General features: G+C 44.1%; 1 protein-coding gene across 1 annotated transcript in view; it reads left to right on the forward strand.

Annotated features, from left to right (window-relative positions):
- Positions 1 to 19,997, forward strand: part of b4galnt4a (beta-1,4-N-acetyl-galactosaminyl transferase 4a) — a 717,903-nt gene that overhangs the window by 377,814 nt on the left and 320,092 nt on the right. The window contains 1 exon segment of the mRNA XM_051923408.1: positions 5,300 to 5,400. Within this exon segment, the coding sequence (XP_051779368.1) occupies positions 5,300 to 5,400 (101 nt within the window).

Here is a 19,997-nt window from a genome sequence, read left to right on the forward strand (position 1 = left end):
TGGGAGACTCCTCGGAGAGCAGGCTGCTACCTGTCGGACTCGGGGAGCACATGGCCTTTCCATCCTTCCATTATAAAGGTGTCCTGGCTGTGTAAGGAATGCCAGCAAACCCCTGTCTTCAATGACTATATATAATATATATATATATATATATATGTATAGGCGGCACGGTGGCGCAGTGGGTAGCGCTGCTGCCTCGCAGTTGGGTGACCTGGGGACCCGGGTTCGCTTCCCGGGTCCTCCCTGCGTGGAGTTTGCATGTTCTCCCCGTGTCTGCGTGGGTTTCCTCCGGGCGCTCCGGTTTCCTCCCACAGTCCAAAGACATGCAGGTTAGGTGGATTGGCGATTCTAAATTGGCCCTAGTGTGTGCTTGGTGTGTGTGTGTGTGTCCTGCAGTGGGTTGGAATCCTGCCCGGGATTGGTTCCTGCCTTGTGACCTGTGTTGGCTGGGATTGGCTCCAGCAGACCCCCGTGACCCTGTGTTCGGATTCAGCGGGTTGGAAAATGGCTGGATGGATGGATGTATGTATATTGTATGTATATACAGTATATATATTATATATATATATATATATATATATATACAGTCATATGAAAAAGTTTGGGAACCCCTCTTAGATTTTTGTTAATCATTGGCTGAGCTTTCAAAGTAGCAACTTCCTTTTAATATTTGACATGCCTTATGGAGACAGTAGGATTTCAGCAGTGACATTAAGTTTATTGGATTAACAGAAAATATGAATCATAACAAAATTAGACAGGTGCATAAATTTGGGCGCCCACCAGAGATATGACATCAATACTTAGTTGAGCCTCCTTTTGCTAATATAACAGCCTCTAGACGCTGTCCTCCTATAGCCTTTGATGAGTGTCTGGATTCTGGATGGAGGTATTTCTGACCATTCTTCATACAAAATCTCTCCAGTTCAGTTCAATTTGATGGACAGCCTGCTTCAAATCATCCCATAGATTTTTGATGATATTCAAGTCAGGGGACTGTGACGGCCATTCCAGAACATTGTACTTCTCCCTCTGCATGAATGCCTTTGTAGATTTCGAACTGTGTTTTGGGTCATTGTCATGTTGGAATGTCCAACCCCTGCATGACTTCAACTTTGTGACTGATGCTTTAACATTGAACTGAAGAACTTGTTTATATTGGGTTGAATTCATCTGACCCTCGACTTTAACAAGGGCCCCAGTCCCTGAACTAGCCACACAGCCCCACAGCATGATGGAACCTCCACCAAATTTGACAGTAGATAGCAGGTGTTTTTCTTGGAATGCGGTGTTCTTCTCCCGCCATGCAAAGCGCTTTTTGTTATGACCAAATAACTCAATTTTTGTCTCATCAGTCCAAAGCACTTTGTTCCAAAATGAATCTGGCTTGTCTAAATGAGCATTGGCATACAACAAGCAACTCTGTTTGTGGCATGAGTGCAGAAAGGGCTTCTTGCTCATCACCCTGCCATACAGATGTTCTTTGAGCAAATTGCACTGAATTGTAGAACGACGTACAGATACACCATCTGCAGCAAGATGTCCTTGCAGGTCTTTGGAGGTGATCTGTGGGTTGTCTGTAACCATTCTCACAATCCTGCTCATATGCCGCTCCTGTATTTTTCTTGGCCTGCCAGACCTGCTGGGTTTAACAGCAACTATGCCTGTGGCCTTCCATTTCCTGATTCCATTCCTAACAGTTACAGAAACTGACAGTTTAAACCTCTGAGATAGCTTTTTGTAGCCTTCCCCTAAACCAGGAGACTCAACAATCTTTGTTTTCAGATCTTTGGAGAGTTGCTTTGAGGATCCCATGCTGTCACTCTTCAGAGGAGAGTCAAAGGGAAGGAAGCACAACTTGCAATTGACCACCTTAAATACCTTTATATCTCATGATTGGACACACCTGTCTATGAAGTTCAAGGCTTAATGAGCTCATCACATCAATTTGGTGTTGTAAGTAATCAGCATTGAGCAGTGACAGGCATTCAAATCAGCACAAGGGGACCCATATTTGTGCACAGCCAGTTTTTCACATTTGATTTAATTTCATACAACTAAATACTGCATCACTAAAAATCTTTGTTCAGAAAACACCGCAGTACTCAGATGTTTCTAGGAAATGAAAGACATACCACTGTTATCTTTTTTGTTGAAAGCAGAGTCAATTATTATGCAGGCTGAGAGGGGTTCACAAACTTTTTCATATGACTGTATACATAAGCCATGGTACCTGTTGAAGACAGGTAATACAATAATCTCTATATATAAAATCCAACATCTGTCTGTCTGTCCACTTTTCATGAGAGAACTACTTAATGGATTTAGATCGGGTTTTTTTCTAGAATTCGCTTGAACATTGCGGTTGATTTTGCAACCTTCTAATTGCGCTAAGTATCATAGTTTGCTTGTGGTGCCGATTTATTAGCGCGAATCCGAGAGAGACTCATCGGGCTGCGGGAAGGTGGGTGGGACCCTTCTCACTCGTACGTCTGCCTTGGGGCGTAACCTTAACTCTGCTTAGCTAGGGAACGAGAGAACTACTTAACGGATTTAGATCAGGGTTTTTTTCTAGAATTTGCTTGAACATTCTGGTTGTTTGTGACTTCTCTCATCACGTTAAGAATCACAGTTCGCTTACAGGATTGATATATTCACACTAATCTGAGACAGAGGCAGCGGGGCTGAGGGAAGGGGAAAGCGTGACCTCAGGAGTGGGGAGTCGGTCAACCTCTGCGTTTTGGAGCATACCTTGCCTGCGTTTAGCTAGTGATATCTTTTCGTTTATTGATTTTTAAAGTTTGTCCTGTTTCTCTACTATGTGGGCAGAGCCATGGGGGACGGCTAGTACCTTATATATCATTATCACATGCAAGTCTGAATTGGGGTGATGTGTACATTCCGGTAGATTTTGCGACCTCTCTCATCGTGCTAAGTATCATAGTTCGCTTGCAGGAGCGATACATTCTCGCTAATCCGAGACAGAGGCTGCGGGCCGAATGGGAGCGGGAAGAGTGACGTCAGGACTGGGCAGTCAGCCTACCTCTGCGTTTTAGAGTGTACCTTGTCTCTGCTTAGCTAGCGATATCTGTTTGTTTATTGATTTTTAAAATTTGTCCTGTTTCACTACTACGTGGCTAGTTTAAAAATAAATTGGAATCTCTTGCCCTACATTTGTGAATTTCCCCTTGGGATTAATAAAGTGTCTGTCTGTCTGTCTGTCTGTCTGTCTATCTATCTATCTATCTATCTGTTATATAGTGCCTTTCATATCTATCTATCTATCTATCTATCTATCTATCTATCTATCTATCTATCTATCTATCTATCTATCTATCTACATGAACATACCTATAGCACCTTTCCTCAGTATTCACTTGTGTCTGAACGGCTCTTCACTGGTGCTCCATTCTCTGGTGTGTACCCATAAATCCTGCTTCCCAGACTCTGTCGTTATTTTTGAGGTGCCTTTCTCACCTCCTGCCTGGTCTTATTCTTTACATCCTTGAAGGTGACTTTCTCATTGTGTGCCTTTACTCTTCCTCGTGCGTTTCACACTTGCACTTCCTCTTTCATTGCATCCCAAAAGCCAGATTGACCAATCACACCAAAGCCATACTGACCAATCAGATTGTTCTAAGGGACTGGAAACACAGACCTTAATGTTTTATTTGTGATGGATTGCCGGCTTCATATTCCGGCCCTCACCCCCAGGCCGCCAGGAGGAGCTCTCCCGACAGCATGGACGTGCCCCGAATTCCAGCAGGGCCTCATGGACTATGTAGTTTTTATGCACAGCCCTGCTGGATACCTTGGGGACCACTGGGAGTCGCTGTCGGGAGGCCCGTGGACTCATATATGCCCTATTACCCGGAAGTGCGTCATAATCCCGTGACAGGAAGAAACGACGTGCTTCCGGGGTGAAGATAAGGAGTGTTTACCCTGACCCGGAAGGAATAAGGACTTGTGGACTGTTGGGCAGGAACACCACCGGGTCAGGGAGTATAAAAGGACTCTGGGAAAGCCCAGTACACTGAGCTGAGCTGGGAGGTAGGGTGGCTAAGTGTCTGGGAGTGGAGGAGAGAGAGTACTGTGATTAGTAGAGAGTTGATTTATTGTATGAGTAGTGTGGAGTGGAGGGTGCTTGGTGCACTGTGTAATAAGAAAATGAAGAAGTCTTGTGCTTTTACCTGGTGTTTGGAGTGGTACCTGAGGGTTCAAGAGGTGGATCGATACATCAACTGCTACATATTATATAGTAGATAGTGTGGAATGCAGCCCAGACACAGACAGGTAGACATCGTTAAAGCAAGGAATACTATTTACAAGTACACACACACCCCAGTGCCTCAGCACCAATCACCCTCAGTCCAGGCCTCTCTACAATGCCTCTCTTCGCCGCCTCCAATCCTCTCCTCTCCTCCAAGCTCTGTCCTTCTATACTCCCGGCTCCAGCCATCGAATGGTGGGAGGCGGCCCCTTTTATCCCCACCCGGACGTGCTCCAGGTGCCTCCCGATAAGCTTCCGCTGGCTCTTCCTGGTGTGGCGGAAGTACTGGCTGTGTACCCAGAATCACTCCGGGTGTCCCTGGTTTTCTTCCCCCCAGCACTTCCGGGCTTCATAGGTATCGGGGCACCCCCCCTGTGTTCTCGTGGTCCCCAAAGCCACCAGGGCGGTCGCCCCCTCGTGGTCTGGAGGAGGCGTAAGCTCTCCTCCGGTCCTTCTGGGTGTCCCAGCTGAGTACCACCCCCAGCCGCTTGCCACAACAGATAAAGATTTAGACATGTGTAGAGAGATTTCAGTTTTCGATTTTTAATAAATGTACAAGCACGTTTTCATTTTGTCATTAAGTGTTAGATTGATGGTCACAGTTATCAATTTCTTATTAAATCTACACCATAATTTGTGTCAAAAGTGAAGGAATCAGAGTACTTTTTGGATCCACACATGGGAGGCAGCTAGAAGGACCAAAAGAAGGTAATTCCACGCCAAGCCAGGGGGTGGCAAAGCAAAAAATCACACAGGACCGTTGTTCTCATTTGGAGAAGGTAACCATGTCCCCAGGGTGAAGGGGACCCTAAGTCAGGAAGTGCTTGCCTTCCCAGTTGCTTAAGTGGACTTCTGATTTGTCTAACTGCAAGAGTGGAAGGCGTTCTCTCTTCAGACTACAAGAATTGTGCTTGGGATGGTTTTTGGTACAGAAATGCGCTATATGACGTGCATTGTGTTTCGTTTGCTTGTACTGTATGTACTTTATTAGTCTGTGATCACTCCCTTTTTTCTTGATATCGCCACCAGGTGATTTCCAGTTTGCCATTGCCTCTGATGACAACTCCGAATTTTGGCTGAGCTCTGATGAGGATCCTATGAATGCCAGACTCCTGGTCTTTGTTGGAAAGGTAAGGGATAAAGTTTCTTGTTCTGGAAATATGTGTCTAATCGCTGTGATGATACTTTGGTGGGCCTCATGGCCGTTGCTGTCAGGATTGGCCTCTGCTCATTCATTACCTGGCAATGGTGAGCACTGATGATGGTCAGTAATGGTTTGTCCCAAACAGGTCTTGAAGTGGAACCAAATGATTACTGGTACTCTTCTCCCAGAGAAGAGTGACTCGACTCATTCCAGGACTACAGGCAATGAGTTATGAGAAAAGATTTAAAAAGAACTGAGCCTTTACAGAGATGAAGAGGAGACCTGACTGAAGTGTTTAAAATGATGAAGGGAATTAGTGCAGTGGATCGAGACGCTGACTTTAAAATGAGTTCATCAAGAGCATGGGGACAGGGTTGGAAACTTGTTAAGAGGAAATTTCACACAAATATTAGGAAGGTTTTCTTCACACAGAGAACCACACACACCTGGAATAAGCGACCAAGTCGTGTGGTGGACAGGAGGACTTTAGGGACCTTCAAAACTCGACTTGATGTTATTTTGGTCCTTAGGGCTTCTTGGTCCTCCTCATGATTTTCTTACACTGTTTTGAAGACTGGGGAACAGGGAAGGGATGTGGGGGTCACCTGTGCTGTTTTGACTGTGCTAACTGAATGGGGAGCGTCTGATGTCAGAGGATGATGTGTGCACCCATGTGCGACCATTTGCTGGCAAGTATTCAGCCGCTTAATCAGAATAACAGCCCACTTTAACCTCTGGGCCTGAGGATGAAGATACCTGAGTCTTATAGTACTGTGATTTTGTGTTTATAGAATTTTTCTTTTAGGTGAGGTTTTTGAGTGATGTGTAACTTTGAACCTGTTGTACATTCACCTGCCTGTTAACCTCCTTAACATTCTGTTTACTCCTCTTCCAAACCAGAATCTGTGCAATATGTGTCACCGAAACATGTGAATACCAAAATGTCCACATGAATACAGTAGGACAGGTCTGTCAAATCCTCACTGCTGTACTGATACAGATTTAGTACACATCCGTAGTGGGATATGCTTTGAGTGTGTCACCAATGCAAAGTCCAACGTCTCAATCAGGTGTGGCGCACCAGGCGGGCACCGCCAGCTGAACCCGACACAGACAAGTGTGGGACACAAGTTCAAGGCACACCAGGTTTATTTTTTCTTGTTCCCTTGTGGGAAACGCCTTCCCCGTTCCCCATAAGTATAACACAGTTCATGCTCAAGCACAGCACAATACCACAAGTCTCTTCCTTCTCTTTATCTTTTCTCCTGTCCACTACTCTGGTCAAGCTTCGTCGCTCCTCCTCCCGACTCTGGCTCCCAGAGTAGTAGCCGCTCGCTCCTTTTATAACGCACCCAGATGTGCTCCAGGTGCTTGTTTACTCGTTTCTGGCAGCATTTCCAGGTGTGGTGGAAGAACTGCCCACAAGGTCTCAGCAGCTCCTGGTGCAGCACCCCCTTGTGGCGCCTGCGGATCCCAACAGGGCTGCACCACACTCCAACTCCCATGAAGTCCTGCGGGACTGTGAGGCACCACTGCCAGTTGCCATCTACTGTCCCAGGGAAGGTAACGCTCTGGCCATGCTTGCTCCCCCGGTCCTCCCAGTGTGGAGGCGTCCCAGCCTCACGCTACACAGGATAATAAAAGTTTGTTTCTTTGCACACTTTTCTTATAACCTTTTTTCTGTTGCGTGCACATGAGAGGATAGAATGTCAGAGTCTGATCGGTGCGATCAATGGCACCCATTGTGTTATTGCAGACTACTACAGCGCAAGGCTTAGTGACATCCACGTTCCCTTAGAGATGGACATTGACAGTTGTTACATTGTGAGCAGGGCTTAGGGGGCTAACGTCTTTCTTGTCTTTCCACTTGTCCTTCCACTCAATCGCAATCATGTTGCCATATCGCCACACACACCACGGTGAACCTTCAGACAACTGAATTCATCAGGCGTATCATGGCGGGTCGGTCATAACAGTGCCGTATGCCTCAGTGTCACTATACATGTCAACTTCTGATGGCCAGTCCATATTGTCATCACTACCGCCACATTCAGCTGATGTTTCAGTTTAAGTTTGTTCTAAAACTGGCGTTACAGCTTTTTGTTTACTCCACCTTGTGTGTTTATGTTGAAATCTCCGCCCAGGTCATGAATATTGATGAGCTATCTTAGAGTGGTACAGGGAGATTCTAATGGGCGGGGCCCCAAGTTATGATGTGTTGCTCATGTAATAATGAAGCGATAGAAACAAAATAAATACAGTGCATACTTTGACAGATGTGTAAACAAGCCAATCACATCCAGTGTTGGAAATGGTCGCTTTCATCTTGCAAACACAGATCGACACAGCGCTCCAAATCGACAAAGGTATCCGCAAGCATTGTAGGGGTGATGGCAGCAATTTCCTATCCAGCAGACAGACGCCGATGTTCTGTTGCCCGCCGACAGTCTCGCCAGAAGAGCGCCATGCCTCATCCATTCGTACATTTGTTTTGTTTGGATTGCTTTATTTTTAAGACAATCATATGTCATAACTTGGGGCCCCACCCATGAGAATGACCCTGTATAATGCATAGAAATTTTCAAGATTCATTATTTTCATTAGGGCGGCACGGTGGCACAGTGGGTAGTGCTGCTGCCTCGCAGTTAGGAGACCCGGGTTCGCTTCCTGGGTCCTCCCTATGTGGAGTTTGCATGTCCTCCCCTGTGTGTCTGCGTGGGTTTCCTCCCACAGTCCAAAGACATGCAGGTTAGGTGCATTGGCGATTCTAAATTGTCCCGAGTGTGTGGTTGGTGTGTGTGTGAGCCCGGCGGTGGACTGGTGTCCTGCTCGGGGTTTGTTTCCTGCCTTGCGCTCTGCGTTGGCTGGGATCGGCTCCAGCAAACCCCCGTGACCCTGTAGTTAGCATATAGCTGGTTGGATAATGGATGGGTGCTGCGGTGGGTTGGCACCCTGCCCAGGATTGGTTCCTGCCTTGTGCCCTGTGTTGGCTGGGATTGGCTCCAGCAGACCCCCGTGACCCTGTGTTCGGATTCAGCGGGTTGGAAAATGGATGGATGGATGGATTATTTTCATTATCCATGTCAACATCTGATAGCTGATCCATATTGTCATCACTATCATTGCATTTAACTGAGGCTTCAGTTTAAGTTTTTTCTACAACTGCCTTTACAGATTCTCATTTACACGACCTTGTGTGTTTACGTTGAAGTCTCCGCCCTGGTCATGAATATTGATGAGCTATCTTAGAGTGGTACAGGGAGATTCTAATGGGCGGAACCCTGAGTTATGATGCGTTACTCATGTAATAATGAAGCAATAGAAACGAAATAAATACAGTGCATACCTTGATAGATGTGTAAACGAGCCGATCACATTCAGTGTTGAAAATGGTCACCTTCTTCTTGTAAACACAGATCGACACAGTGCACCATTTTGGCAAAGGTATCCGAAAGCATTTTTTTTTTTAGTTCTTTATTTTGCCTTATACGATTTCTTGTATTAGGAATTTGTTAGTTTTCGCATACCCCTTGGGGTCAGAGCGCAGGGTCAGCCATTGTACAGCACCCCTGGAGCAATTACAGGTTAAGGGTCTTGCTCAAGGGCCCAGCAGAGTAGGATCTCTTTTGGCAGTGACGGGGATTCGACCCGGCAACCTTCTGGATACCAGCGCAGATCCTTAGCCTCAGAGCCACCACTCCGCCCGTGGATGATTTTTTGTGGGTGATGGCAGCAACTTCCTGTCTGGTAGACAGATGCTGACATTCTGCTGCCTGCTGACAGTCTCGACAGAAGAGTGCCAAGCCTCATCCATTTGTACATTTATTTTGTTTGGATTGCTTCATTTTTAAAACAGTAATATGTCATAACTTGGGGGCCCCACCCATTAGAATGACCCTGTATAATGCATAGAAATTTTCAAGATTCATTATTTTCACTATCCATGTCAAAGTCTGATAGCCGATCCATATTGTCATCACTATCATTGCATTCAACTGAGGCTTCAGTTTCAGTTTGTTCTACAACTGGCTTTACAAATTCTCGTGTACACCACCACCTTGTGTGTTTATGTTGAAGTCTCCGCCCAGGTCATGAATATTGATGAGCTCAATTAGAGATTCTAATGGGCGGAACCCCGAGTTATGATGCGTTACTCATGTAATAATAAAGCAACAGAAACAAAATAAATACAGTGCATACCTTGATAGATGTGTAAACGAGCCAATCACATGCAATGTTGGAAATAGTCGCCTTCTTCCTGCAGACACAGATCAACACAGTGCACCATTTTGGCAAAGGTATCCACAAGCATTTTAGGAGTGATGGCAGCCATTTCCTGTCTGGCAGACAGATGCTGACGTTCTGCCGCCCGCCGACAGTCTCGACAGAAGAGCGCCATGCCTTATCCATTCGTACATTTGTTTTGTTTGGATTGCTTCATTATTAAGACAATAGTAATACATTATAACTCAGGGCCCCGCCCATTAGAATCACCTTATATGATGCATAGAAATATTCAAGATTCATCAGTTTCACTATCCATGTCAGCCTCTGATGGCCAATCCAAATTGTCATCACTTTCGCTGCATTCAACTGAGGCTTCAGGTTTCAGTTTGTTCTACAACTGGCTTTACAAATTCTCGTGTACACCACCACCTTGTGTGTTTATGTTGAAGTCTCCACCCAGGTCATGAATATTGATGAGCTACCTTAGAGTGCAATAATGCATACAGATATTCAAGATTCATCAGTGTCACTATCCATATCAATGTCTGATGGCCAATCCAAATTGTCATCACTATCGCTGCATTCAGCTGATGTTTCAGTTTCAGTTTGTTCTAAAACTGGCTTTACAGATTTTCGTTTACACCACTGTTTCCTTAAGAGGCATTAGCTCTCTGGAAATGTGTTCTTTTCAATTGCGGCGTTTTAATTAACCTGAATTTAAATAATTATAAATAAAAAAGGTATTATCCCCCCAGCATGCAATATGATGGTTAAAAGATTACACGAGAAGTAAAAAGGATAATCTAGCTCTTTACTGACGGGTTCACGAGGCATTACAAACGGGAAGCTTATGACAGAAATATCAAGCAATGTGGGAGTCTTGACCTACGCAGTCTGCCATCTTTCATCGCCACACTGAAAGGATTTTCACCGGACGGAAGACATAGTCTTCCGCCCGGCAGCTTCAAAGTGTGTTGGCCATAGGTCCATCCTTATATACTGGTTGCTCCATGTGCAGGCTCTTGGCTCCGGATCCAAACAAGGACAGGAAAGGACTCAAACCCCACCTTCAAAAATACAGGAATAGCACAATGCCTACATACAGTTCTCATTCTCCCAACAAGGAAAGAGGATGGTGTGCTGACAGAAGACAGAAATATACTAGTCTGTCTTTAGGCTGACTATTCAATTCTCCAGTTGTCTTTGGCTCTCTAGTCCTGTGCTTGGCTGATGCTGTGCCCCTGTGTACCATGCTTGGTCTGCCTGTGTGAATGAGTCCATAACAGTGGGCACAGAGATCAGTGACATTAAACTTAATAAAAACACATAGTATAACAACCACCATGTGTGTTTATGTTGAAGTCTCCGCCCAGGTCATGAATATTGATGAGCTACCTTAAGAGTGGTACAGGGAGATTCTAATGGGTGGAGCCCTGAGTGTTACTCATGTAAAAGTAAAGTGATAGAAATAAAATAAATACAGTGCCTAACTTGATAGATGTGTAAACGAGCCAATCACATTTGATGTTGGAAATGGTCGCCTTCTTCTTGCAAACACATTCTTGTGAAAAGAATGGAGATAAACACCATCAACTCAGAGAGGGAGAGGCAAGCTTGTTGTACCCCGTGAACGTCACTGAGAAAATAAAACTGAATAATAAAAAAACAAGCACTAACTTTTACAAGTAGCCAAAATTTACACCGAGTGTTACAGACTCAAATCAAATGTATGTTTTTATTATATTGTAGAAATAATAATAATAATGATAGCAGCTCACTACTCAAAACGCGGAGCGCCCGGCCTCGAACCTGGGACCTTGGGGTTATAAGATAGCAGTTCTTACCTCTGCACCATCCAGGAATACGTATTAGTGTTCTGTTGATTGACATTTGAGTTTGGGTTTGTAACTCATAGACAGCCACATGTAAATGGAATGCTTTTTTTTTTTCTTGGGTTATATTCTTGAATAAAAGCGCACGTATTTATGTCATATTTGGACTAAAGTCTTCACACATTATACACTTAATGTCATTATTAGTATAACATTTCTGCTTTAGGTATGTGTTAAGCATTTCTCGCATTTTCTTTCATCCTATGCTTACCCAGATCTTTGTAGACACGGAACACACGTGAAATGCATGTATTCCAAATAACGATTGTGAGGGATGGCTGGCCTGTCATCCCGGCCAACACCCCCAGACCGCCAGATGGAGCTCTCCCTGCGGCATAGAGGTTCCCCGAATTCCAGCAGGGCCTCATGGACCTTGTAGTTTTTACAACCAGCCCTGCTGGATACCATGGGGACCTCCAGGAAACGCTGTAGGGAGGCTCAGGGAATTCTACATGTCCTATAACCTGGAAGTACGTCATAGGCAAGGCGACAAGAGAAATAACGTGCTTCCGGGATGAAGAGGTGGATTTTTATCTGACCTGGAAGTGATAGGAGATCACATGGACTGAGGGATTGGAAACATTTCCGGGTCAGGGAATATAAAAGGACTATGGGAAATTCCAGAAGATGAGCTGAGCTGGGTGGAAGGGTGGCAACGCGTCTGGGAGTGGAGGATTGTGATTATTGATTATTTGATTATTGATTTATTAAGTATTGTGGAGAAGAGGGTGCTTTGTGCACATTATTATTATAATAAATTCAATTATTGGACTTTTACCTGGTGTCTGACGAGTGGTCTGAGGGTTCAAGGGGTCACGGGGACCCTTAAAACTGTCACACGATATACTGTATTGTTTACCCAATACAACTCCAGGCACCCCACACGCAGATAAGGAGCCTTGGCTTGAGCTAGGAGAGTTGAGCAGGCTGCTTGCTGCTTGTGCTGATCGACACATTTACAAAACAAAAGACGCTGATGGTAGAGGTGCGAAGGGATTTAAGGTGGGCCAGGATTACGAGTGTTTTCATAGACTTCGGGAATTTTAGTGTTATTGTGCTTATTTATGCTTATTGTACTGTGCTGTTGTGGGAAACCATTGGGAAGAGTTTCCCCCAGGAAAATAAAACCTGTGTGTGTCGTGCTGAACTTATGTCTGCATCTGCTTGTGTCAGGTTTGGGGAGCTGGAGCGCTCCCTGCAGGCCATACACCCTATGATTGTTTTGATTAGGCTCCAACTGTCCCAGGACCCTGCCCTGGGTAATTGGGTTAGGAAGATGGATGAGTGGAAGGATTGAAATCCTGTCCAGTATGGTACCCCCTACAGAGCCACTGTCCAACAAAAGGTCTGTGCATGTCATTGATTTTCATTTTGTAATTTTGTCTCTCACATTCTAACCAGATGTCCTCCCGGAGTTTTATCGAGTATTTCAAACACTTGTTCTTAAATCTGCCAAGCTACTCCTGTCTGCGTTGAGTGTAAGGGTCCAGCGCCTGTAGGTTTCATGTTTGGGTTCTACGGGGTGCACAAATCGAACTCGGAGCGGCATCTTCGGTGTGATGTCTTGCTCTTTCCTCAGTTCCGTGGCTGAACTGCAGTCGTCGTAGCCCCCCACATGCACCCCCTGTGATTTGTGGCAGACCGAATATTTCACATTTATTTCTACTTTTTAATCTTCTAGTTAATTATTTAAACATGCTGGATGATTTCCATGGGGATTTAGAAAAAGTAATGAATAAAGCATTGGCAGCGAGCGAAGCGATTACACGAGTGAATGAGGGCTTCAAATGGAGGGGCCGCACAGGACACTCACAGCTCTGCTCCGCTCGCCAGGCTTCATCAGAAAGATTATGGAAGCCTGAATGTCCTCGGGTCTGTGCCGAAAAGCATTGATGTGTTAAACAGTTGGGCCTTGTTAATTTATTTGGTACTCTGCAAACTTTACCGGGACTCTGAGGGTCTTCTTCACAAAAGAGCAAGGAATAACAACGTTTATTTCTGTAGTCCATTTACTGTACTTACAAAGGATGGAGCTTAAAGTACAACATGTCAAAGAAGTTGTTACATGCATAGGAAAACAAATTAATATTAGAGAAGAAGATGAATGCATAGTTAGTATAAAAAAATATATATTGTGCACACCTACTTAAGACAGATACATCTCAGTGCCCTCCATAATGTTTGGGGACAAAGACACGCCTTTCCTTGATTACCGCCTCTGCTCCATAGTTTAAAACTGTAAATCAAACCATTCAGACATCGTGATTAAAGTGCACATTGCAGATATCTATCTATCTATCTATCTATCTATCTATCTATCTATCTATCTATCTATCTATCTATCTATCAGTGCCTTTCACATCTATTTATCTATCATATAGTGCCTTTCACATCTATCTATCTATCTATCTATCTATCTATCTATCTATCTATCTATCTATCTATCTATCTATCTATCTATCTATCTATCTATCTATCTATCTATCTATCTATCTATCTAGTTCTGTATTTTAATATACAGTGTTTGCATCTAACATGGCATTGGGCACTGCCAACATGACCACCAGTACTACTACTATAAACAGAAGGAAAGTAAAGTCCGCTCTTAAAGTTACATTGACATTCTCCATGCCACACATTCAATGAACCTGATAAACTCCGGCACCGTCAACCAATTTATTCTCAGTAAGCCTCTTGCTGAGCCATAAAATAAAAGTCCAGCTTTCTGACTCAGACGGCAGCTCATAATTGAAGTCCCGACTCGTGGCCTCATCTCTGTACAGAAATGAAATTGCAGCCAGAAAATCAATGGCCCTTTGTGTCACATGTCTGTAAGGAATGGCAGCTTTCCCAGAAGACGGCCGCCGATTCGGCCCACACGTGGCCCGTGTGTGAGAGTGGAAAGGTGATGGATGGCGCAGATTTGTGACATTTGGAATTAAGGATCGATGCGCATAACCCAAAATAATGAATTTCCCCAGTGAGTGAGCACGCCGGATCAATCTGAAGGGTTCAGCCAGCACTCGCTAATGTGTTCTGTTTCATGTCGAAGTTGGCACCTCTGTGGTGAAGTAGCCAGCTGTACTGCCTCACAGCTTTATAGACCGGGGTTCAATTGTAGGTCCTCTCTTGCTCTTTTGTTCCACATGTTGGCCTTCTCTGGTCTATGGGTAAGTGAGTGGGCACCTCAGTATGCTTCGTAATGGACTGGACCTCCATCCAGGGTTGGTTCCTCATTCCATACCAACTGCCCAAATCCCAGACTAAAAATGCCCAGAATCTCAGTTTGGAATCACAGCTGTACAGCAGCTGATCAGAAAGAGAATTATCGGTATACAACATCAAGCACACGCTGCCTCAGCCATGCTGTCTATTGAACTGCCCCCATATGACAAACGCATCAAAGCCTTTCCTGTACGGACCTCGCGGTTCAGAAACAGTTTCATCCCAAGAACTTTAAACACACTCAATAAGTCCATCAAGCGCTCCTTGTAGAACTGTTTGTACTTATCAGTACAATTACCTCACTGTAAACTTGCACTACAGTTATAATATTGCACTGCCTGAGCCACTTTATAAAGCGCGTATTTACATGTGATGACGATATCATTTTTAAGATGAATTGCAGCAAAATATGTTTATTACATTATACAGATAACATGTAAACATCATTTAAATAATTTATATTGTTAATAATTAAACATGCGTGGACACAGTGTTGCAGCGCTAGCGACGATCTGGTGCCCCGTTCAGGGATTGTTCCTGCATTGCGTTGTATTCTTGCTGGGGCTGACGCGACCTTGGAAGAATAGATGGATAGAATAATTAAACGTGTACTATGAAGATATTTCAATGTTCCTTAAAAGTTTTGAAGAATCGGCGTTCTAAGCCTACAGATGGCTTAACATCTATTACACAGCTGATTGTGTGGTGATTGGTTACTTGGAGAAAGATAAGGAAGGACAGGAATTGGAGGTTAGTACGTTTGAAGGAGACAGTACTTCTGTAATAAATTATTTCATTGAAGGTCGCACATGACGCAGCAAGCATCTTGCATAAGGCAGGAACAAACTCTGGACGGGGCACCAGCTTGTCACTATCACTGCGCCACCGTGTTCCCATGTTTAATAACATGCTTTAACTCCTATCATCATGAAAATATCAAGTATACATCTCAGTATTTTAATTATTCATAGAGCTGTAATATCATGAATGTAATGGATTCTGTGTCCTGTCGGAGGAAGAGAAAGCCGGTTTCACACACAGAGCATATAGAAGATCAAATACAAAACAAAGCATTTAACGTGCTACTTTAGTTACGATGAGATTTGAGAAACTAGTAAATTAAACGATTTTAAGATGAAATTTATGATGTTCTACTTTAATGACAAAATAAACTACGTCAGAGATTGAAGTTGACATTTCGTGCTTTTTTCCCCACAGTGTGCCTTTTTTTTGTCTGTAAACTTTCATATGACACTCAGACTATGGGCTACGACTCGCCTTTTCATGGCGACTTTGATATGTGACAACTTCTTTTTTATTTCGGGCACTGTGCGACTTTGTGAATTTTAGCTTTCGAGCTTCTCTACCACTCTGTCACTCGATCAACTTCCTTTTGTCGTTTATACCACTGTTTAAACCAACAAACAGTACGTTTTACTTTGCCTCCACTTGGTATTCCCTGAAATGCTTCTATTTTCCCTCTTGCTTTTGCCATTGACTTTTCACAGAATGCTGAGCTTAGGGACTATTTATATTAATTTGCATATTCAAAGAGGTGTAATCCTGGGAGGAGCTGAGAAGTGGCGGCAGGCGCGTGCACCTGCATTACTTTTCACGCTGACTGGGATTTATGGAGCGGAAGAACGTGGAAGTTGGCGAACACACAGATTTGTGCATCTGGATTTGTTTGTGCGTACGCACATTTCCGCTTTTGTCCATACACCATGTTTTAGTGTGAATTCTACACACGGTGTTATGCATGAAGCCCCTGGTGATTGACTTTCACCTCACCAAAGAACCTCTATGTCTGATCACTAGTCAGGGAGTGGATGTAGCTGTGGTCCACTCCTACAAGCACTTGGAGGGCCACGTCAATGATAGGCTGGACTGAGCTTGGAACTGTAGAGGAGCTGGAGAGGAAAGGGCAGAGCAGACGTTTAGGTGACTGCATTCCTTTAATCTGACATCCTTCACATCTGCCTGCCTGCACCTATTCTATATAGTGCCTTTCCTATCTATCTATCTATCTATCTATCTATCTATCTATCTATCTATCTATCTATCTATCTATCTATCTATCTATCTATCTATCTATCTATCTATCTACTTATTTCATTGAAGTAATTATTATCGCAGCGGCACTGGTTGTAAGGCACAAAGCACACATAGCGGTTTGCCGCCCCTTTATATGCTCAGTCACACAGCCAAGTGCTGCATGCAATCCAACAACAGAATCCTGTTCATAAAATGTCTGTTTAGTTTTCATCTGGCTGTTTGTTACAGATATTTTAAAACCCTATAATCGGGTGATGCAGCGGCCAGCATTAGTTGTGTGAATCATCGGTGGCGCAGGTACAGGATGTACAATAAAAAGGGCATGAATGTGATTTACTTTGCAGCACACGAAGGACTAAACATTTTCAACAACAACAATAATGTATTTCTTGCATAGCCCAAAATCACACAAGGAGGGCTGCAATGGGCTTTAACAGGCCCTGTTTTTTTGACAGTTCCTCTAGCCTTTACTCCCTAAGAAGAGAATCAAAAAACTTCCAAAAAATAAATACCCTTGTAGGGACAATAAAAAAATATAAGAAATCTTGTGAAGGACAATTCAGAAAGAAAGAATGAGAGAGAGAAACCGGTGTGGAGACTGGCTCGGACACAGACAGGCAGACACACTCATGTCACCCAACACACATTTATTTACAATACTATTTACAATTTTCAAGTGCCACAAACCCCAATCTTCCCCAAAGTCCAGGCCAACCACTCTGCCTCTTCGGATCGCCTCCTTCTCTCTTTCTAACACCTTGTCCTGCTTCCACCCGACTCCAGCCTCGAATGAAGGGAGGTGGCCCCCTTTATCCATACCCGGATGTGTTCCAGGTGTGCACCGGCAATCCCCGCGGACACGCCCCAGTGTGGCGGAAATGCCAGCTGTCCTCCCGGAAACACTCCGGGTGTTCCCTCTCTTCTTCCCCCCAGCACTTCCTGGTGCTGCGGGAGTACTGGGGTCCAGGGTCCCCCAGGCAGGGGGACGCCCCCTGGCGGTGACCATGGGACCCTACAGGGTCGGGCTTCCAAGCCCTGTACCCGTGGCCCCCAATACAACCAGGGCGGACGTCCCCTCGCGATCTTGAGGAGGAACGAGCCCTCCTCCTGTCTTCCTGGGCGTCGCGGCCGGGCATGAGCCCCATCCGGGTGCCACACTGGGTAGGCTCCAGGTAGGCTGGATATGCCATAGGTGTTAAAAATGGTGTAAGTACAACACACAAAACAGAACAACAAGTAATCTTCTTCACAGAGCTAGAGGGCCAATCTATCATGGCCACCTCAGGAATACAATACAGCAGTACAAACTACAAAATAATATCCAGGAATAGATGATATCACTCACTAAATTCAGAACTATCACATATGAGGAGTCCTGGAGACTTCAGCCAACAGGCTGCCTCTCCTCTGCTGCTCATTCTACAGCTGAGTCAGTGCTGAGCCGGCCAATCTGATGAAAGGACCCCTCTACCCGACGATTCCAGTGCCCCTTTATCTGAGATGACTTCTCCATAGGCAAGAAAGCAACTTAACAGTAGAGCAGTGGCACCAATTGCTACATAAGGATACCGAGAAGAGAAACCAAATAAGGGAGCGTCAGTAACAGTTTATAAATATCTTGTTACTTATGTTTTAATACTAATGGCTATCCACAGAGAATGCAATATGTAGAGTTAATCTGCAGCTCTAGTCAGGGTATGCTAAATCAGTTTGATAAGAACTAAACCAGGCAAGGACAGTGCCCATCAGCCCAAAGTCATTTTCCAGCCTGCGTACTAAAAGAGAATGGTTAATGATGTCAAATGCCGCACTTAAATCTAACATCATAACTACAGTGGAATTTTCTTCATCAGAGGATATAGGAATGTAATTTACAGCACACGTTAGTGTTGTTTTTGTACTATGACCGGTGCACAAGCCAGACTGGAATTTCTGAGATCAATTGGAATGTGTAAGGAGAGACTGGAGCTGATTAGTGATTATTTGTTCAAGTATTTTAGAGAGAAAGGGTAAATTTGCAATGGGTTTCTAATTATTCAGTATTTGTGGATCTAGGTCTGACTTTTAAGTAATGGCTTTACTTTTAGTGCGTCAGTTACTACACCATTCAGTGTTGAGCTACTGATAATGAGTTTGAGACTAAGAATAGTGGACGACACAGCATCCATTGTGCTTTTTACTTGTTTTGTTGGCACTGGATCCAGAGACCAAATGGTAGGTTTGTCCTCACAGGTGGCGCAGTGGTAGTGCTGCTGCTTTGCAGTAAGGAGACTGTGGAAGATTGTGGGTTTGCTTCCCGGTTCCTCCCTGTGTGGATAGCGCTTTGAGTACTGAGAAAAGCGCTATATAAATGTAATGAATTATTATTAGGTTTCATGTTAGAGATTAAAATTAAGACTTCCTATTCAGTTACAGGATTCAAATTTCTAAAGTGGCTTATGCAAGATGAGAAAGGGTTTGCTAAGCTAGCATTGAGGTTTGCACTCTGATGCTGAGATCTGGGATATTCTCTTTTTAATTTTCTTATTGAAGGAGTTCATAAAGTCCGCACTGCTGCTGTCTGTTGGTATTTTGCACTGTAGTTCTGAGTTCCCATTTGTTAGATTAGCCGCTGTTTTATAGAGTACACAAGGATTATTATTATTGTTATCTATTACTTTAGAATAGTAGTCTGAGCGAGCTTTAAAGAAAGCTTTTTTATATTTATTAATACTCTCTGTCCATGCAGTTTGAAAGACCTGCAGCTTTGTTGTTCTCCATCTGCGCTCCAGGTTTCAACACTCTAATTTAAGAGCTCAAGTGCTCTCATTAAACCAGGGTGAGCTTTTATGTGCTTTGATCACTCTTGTTTTAAGGGGAGCCACTGCATCCAGAGCATCTCTCAAGTTCACAATGTAATTTGATGTTAGCTGGTCTAAATTGTTTTCCACAATTACACTTGACTTGCTCAAAATATCTATACTACTACATGGTGTTGTACCATGTTAGCCATTATGAATATAGTGAGAAGTCAAGCAAAGTGACACCTCCTATTGGCTAACTAAAAAGATTACAATATGCAAGCATTTGAGGCAAATCAGGCCCCAACTTCAGGCAAGATGTCAATAAAAGGTGTCATTGTGCTTGACTTCTCACTACATTCAAAATATCTGTAAATTTTGAATTAGAGTTACAATGGAGATGT

This window comes from Erpetoichthys calabaricus, chromosome 2 (assembly GCF_900747795.2).
Source record: "Erpetoichthys calabaricus chromosome 2, fErpCal1.3, whole genome shotgun sequence".
NCBI lineage: Eukaryota > Metazoa > Chordata > Cladistia > Polypteriformes > Polypteridae > Erpetoichthys > Erpetoichthys calabaricus.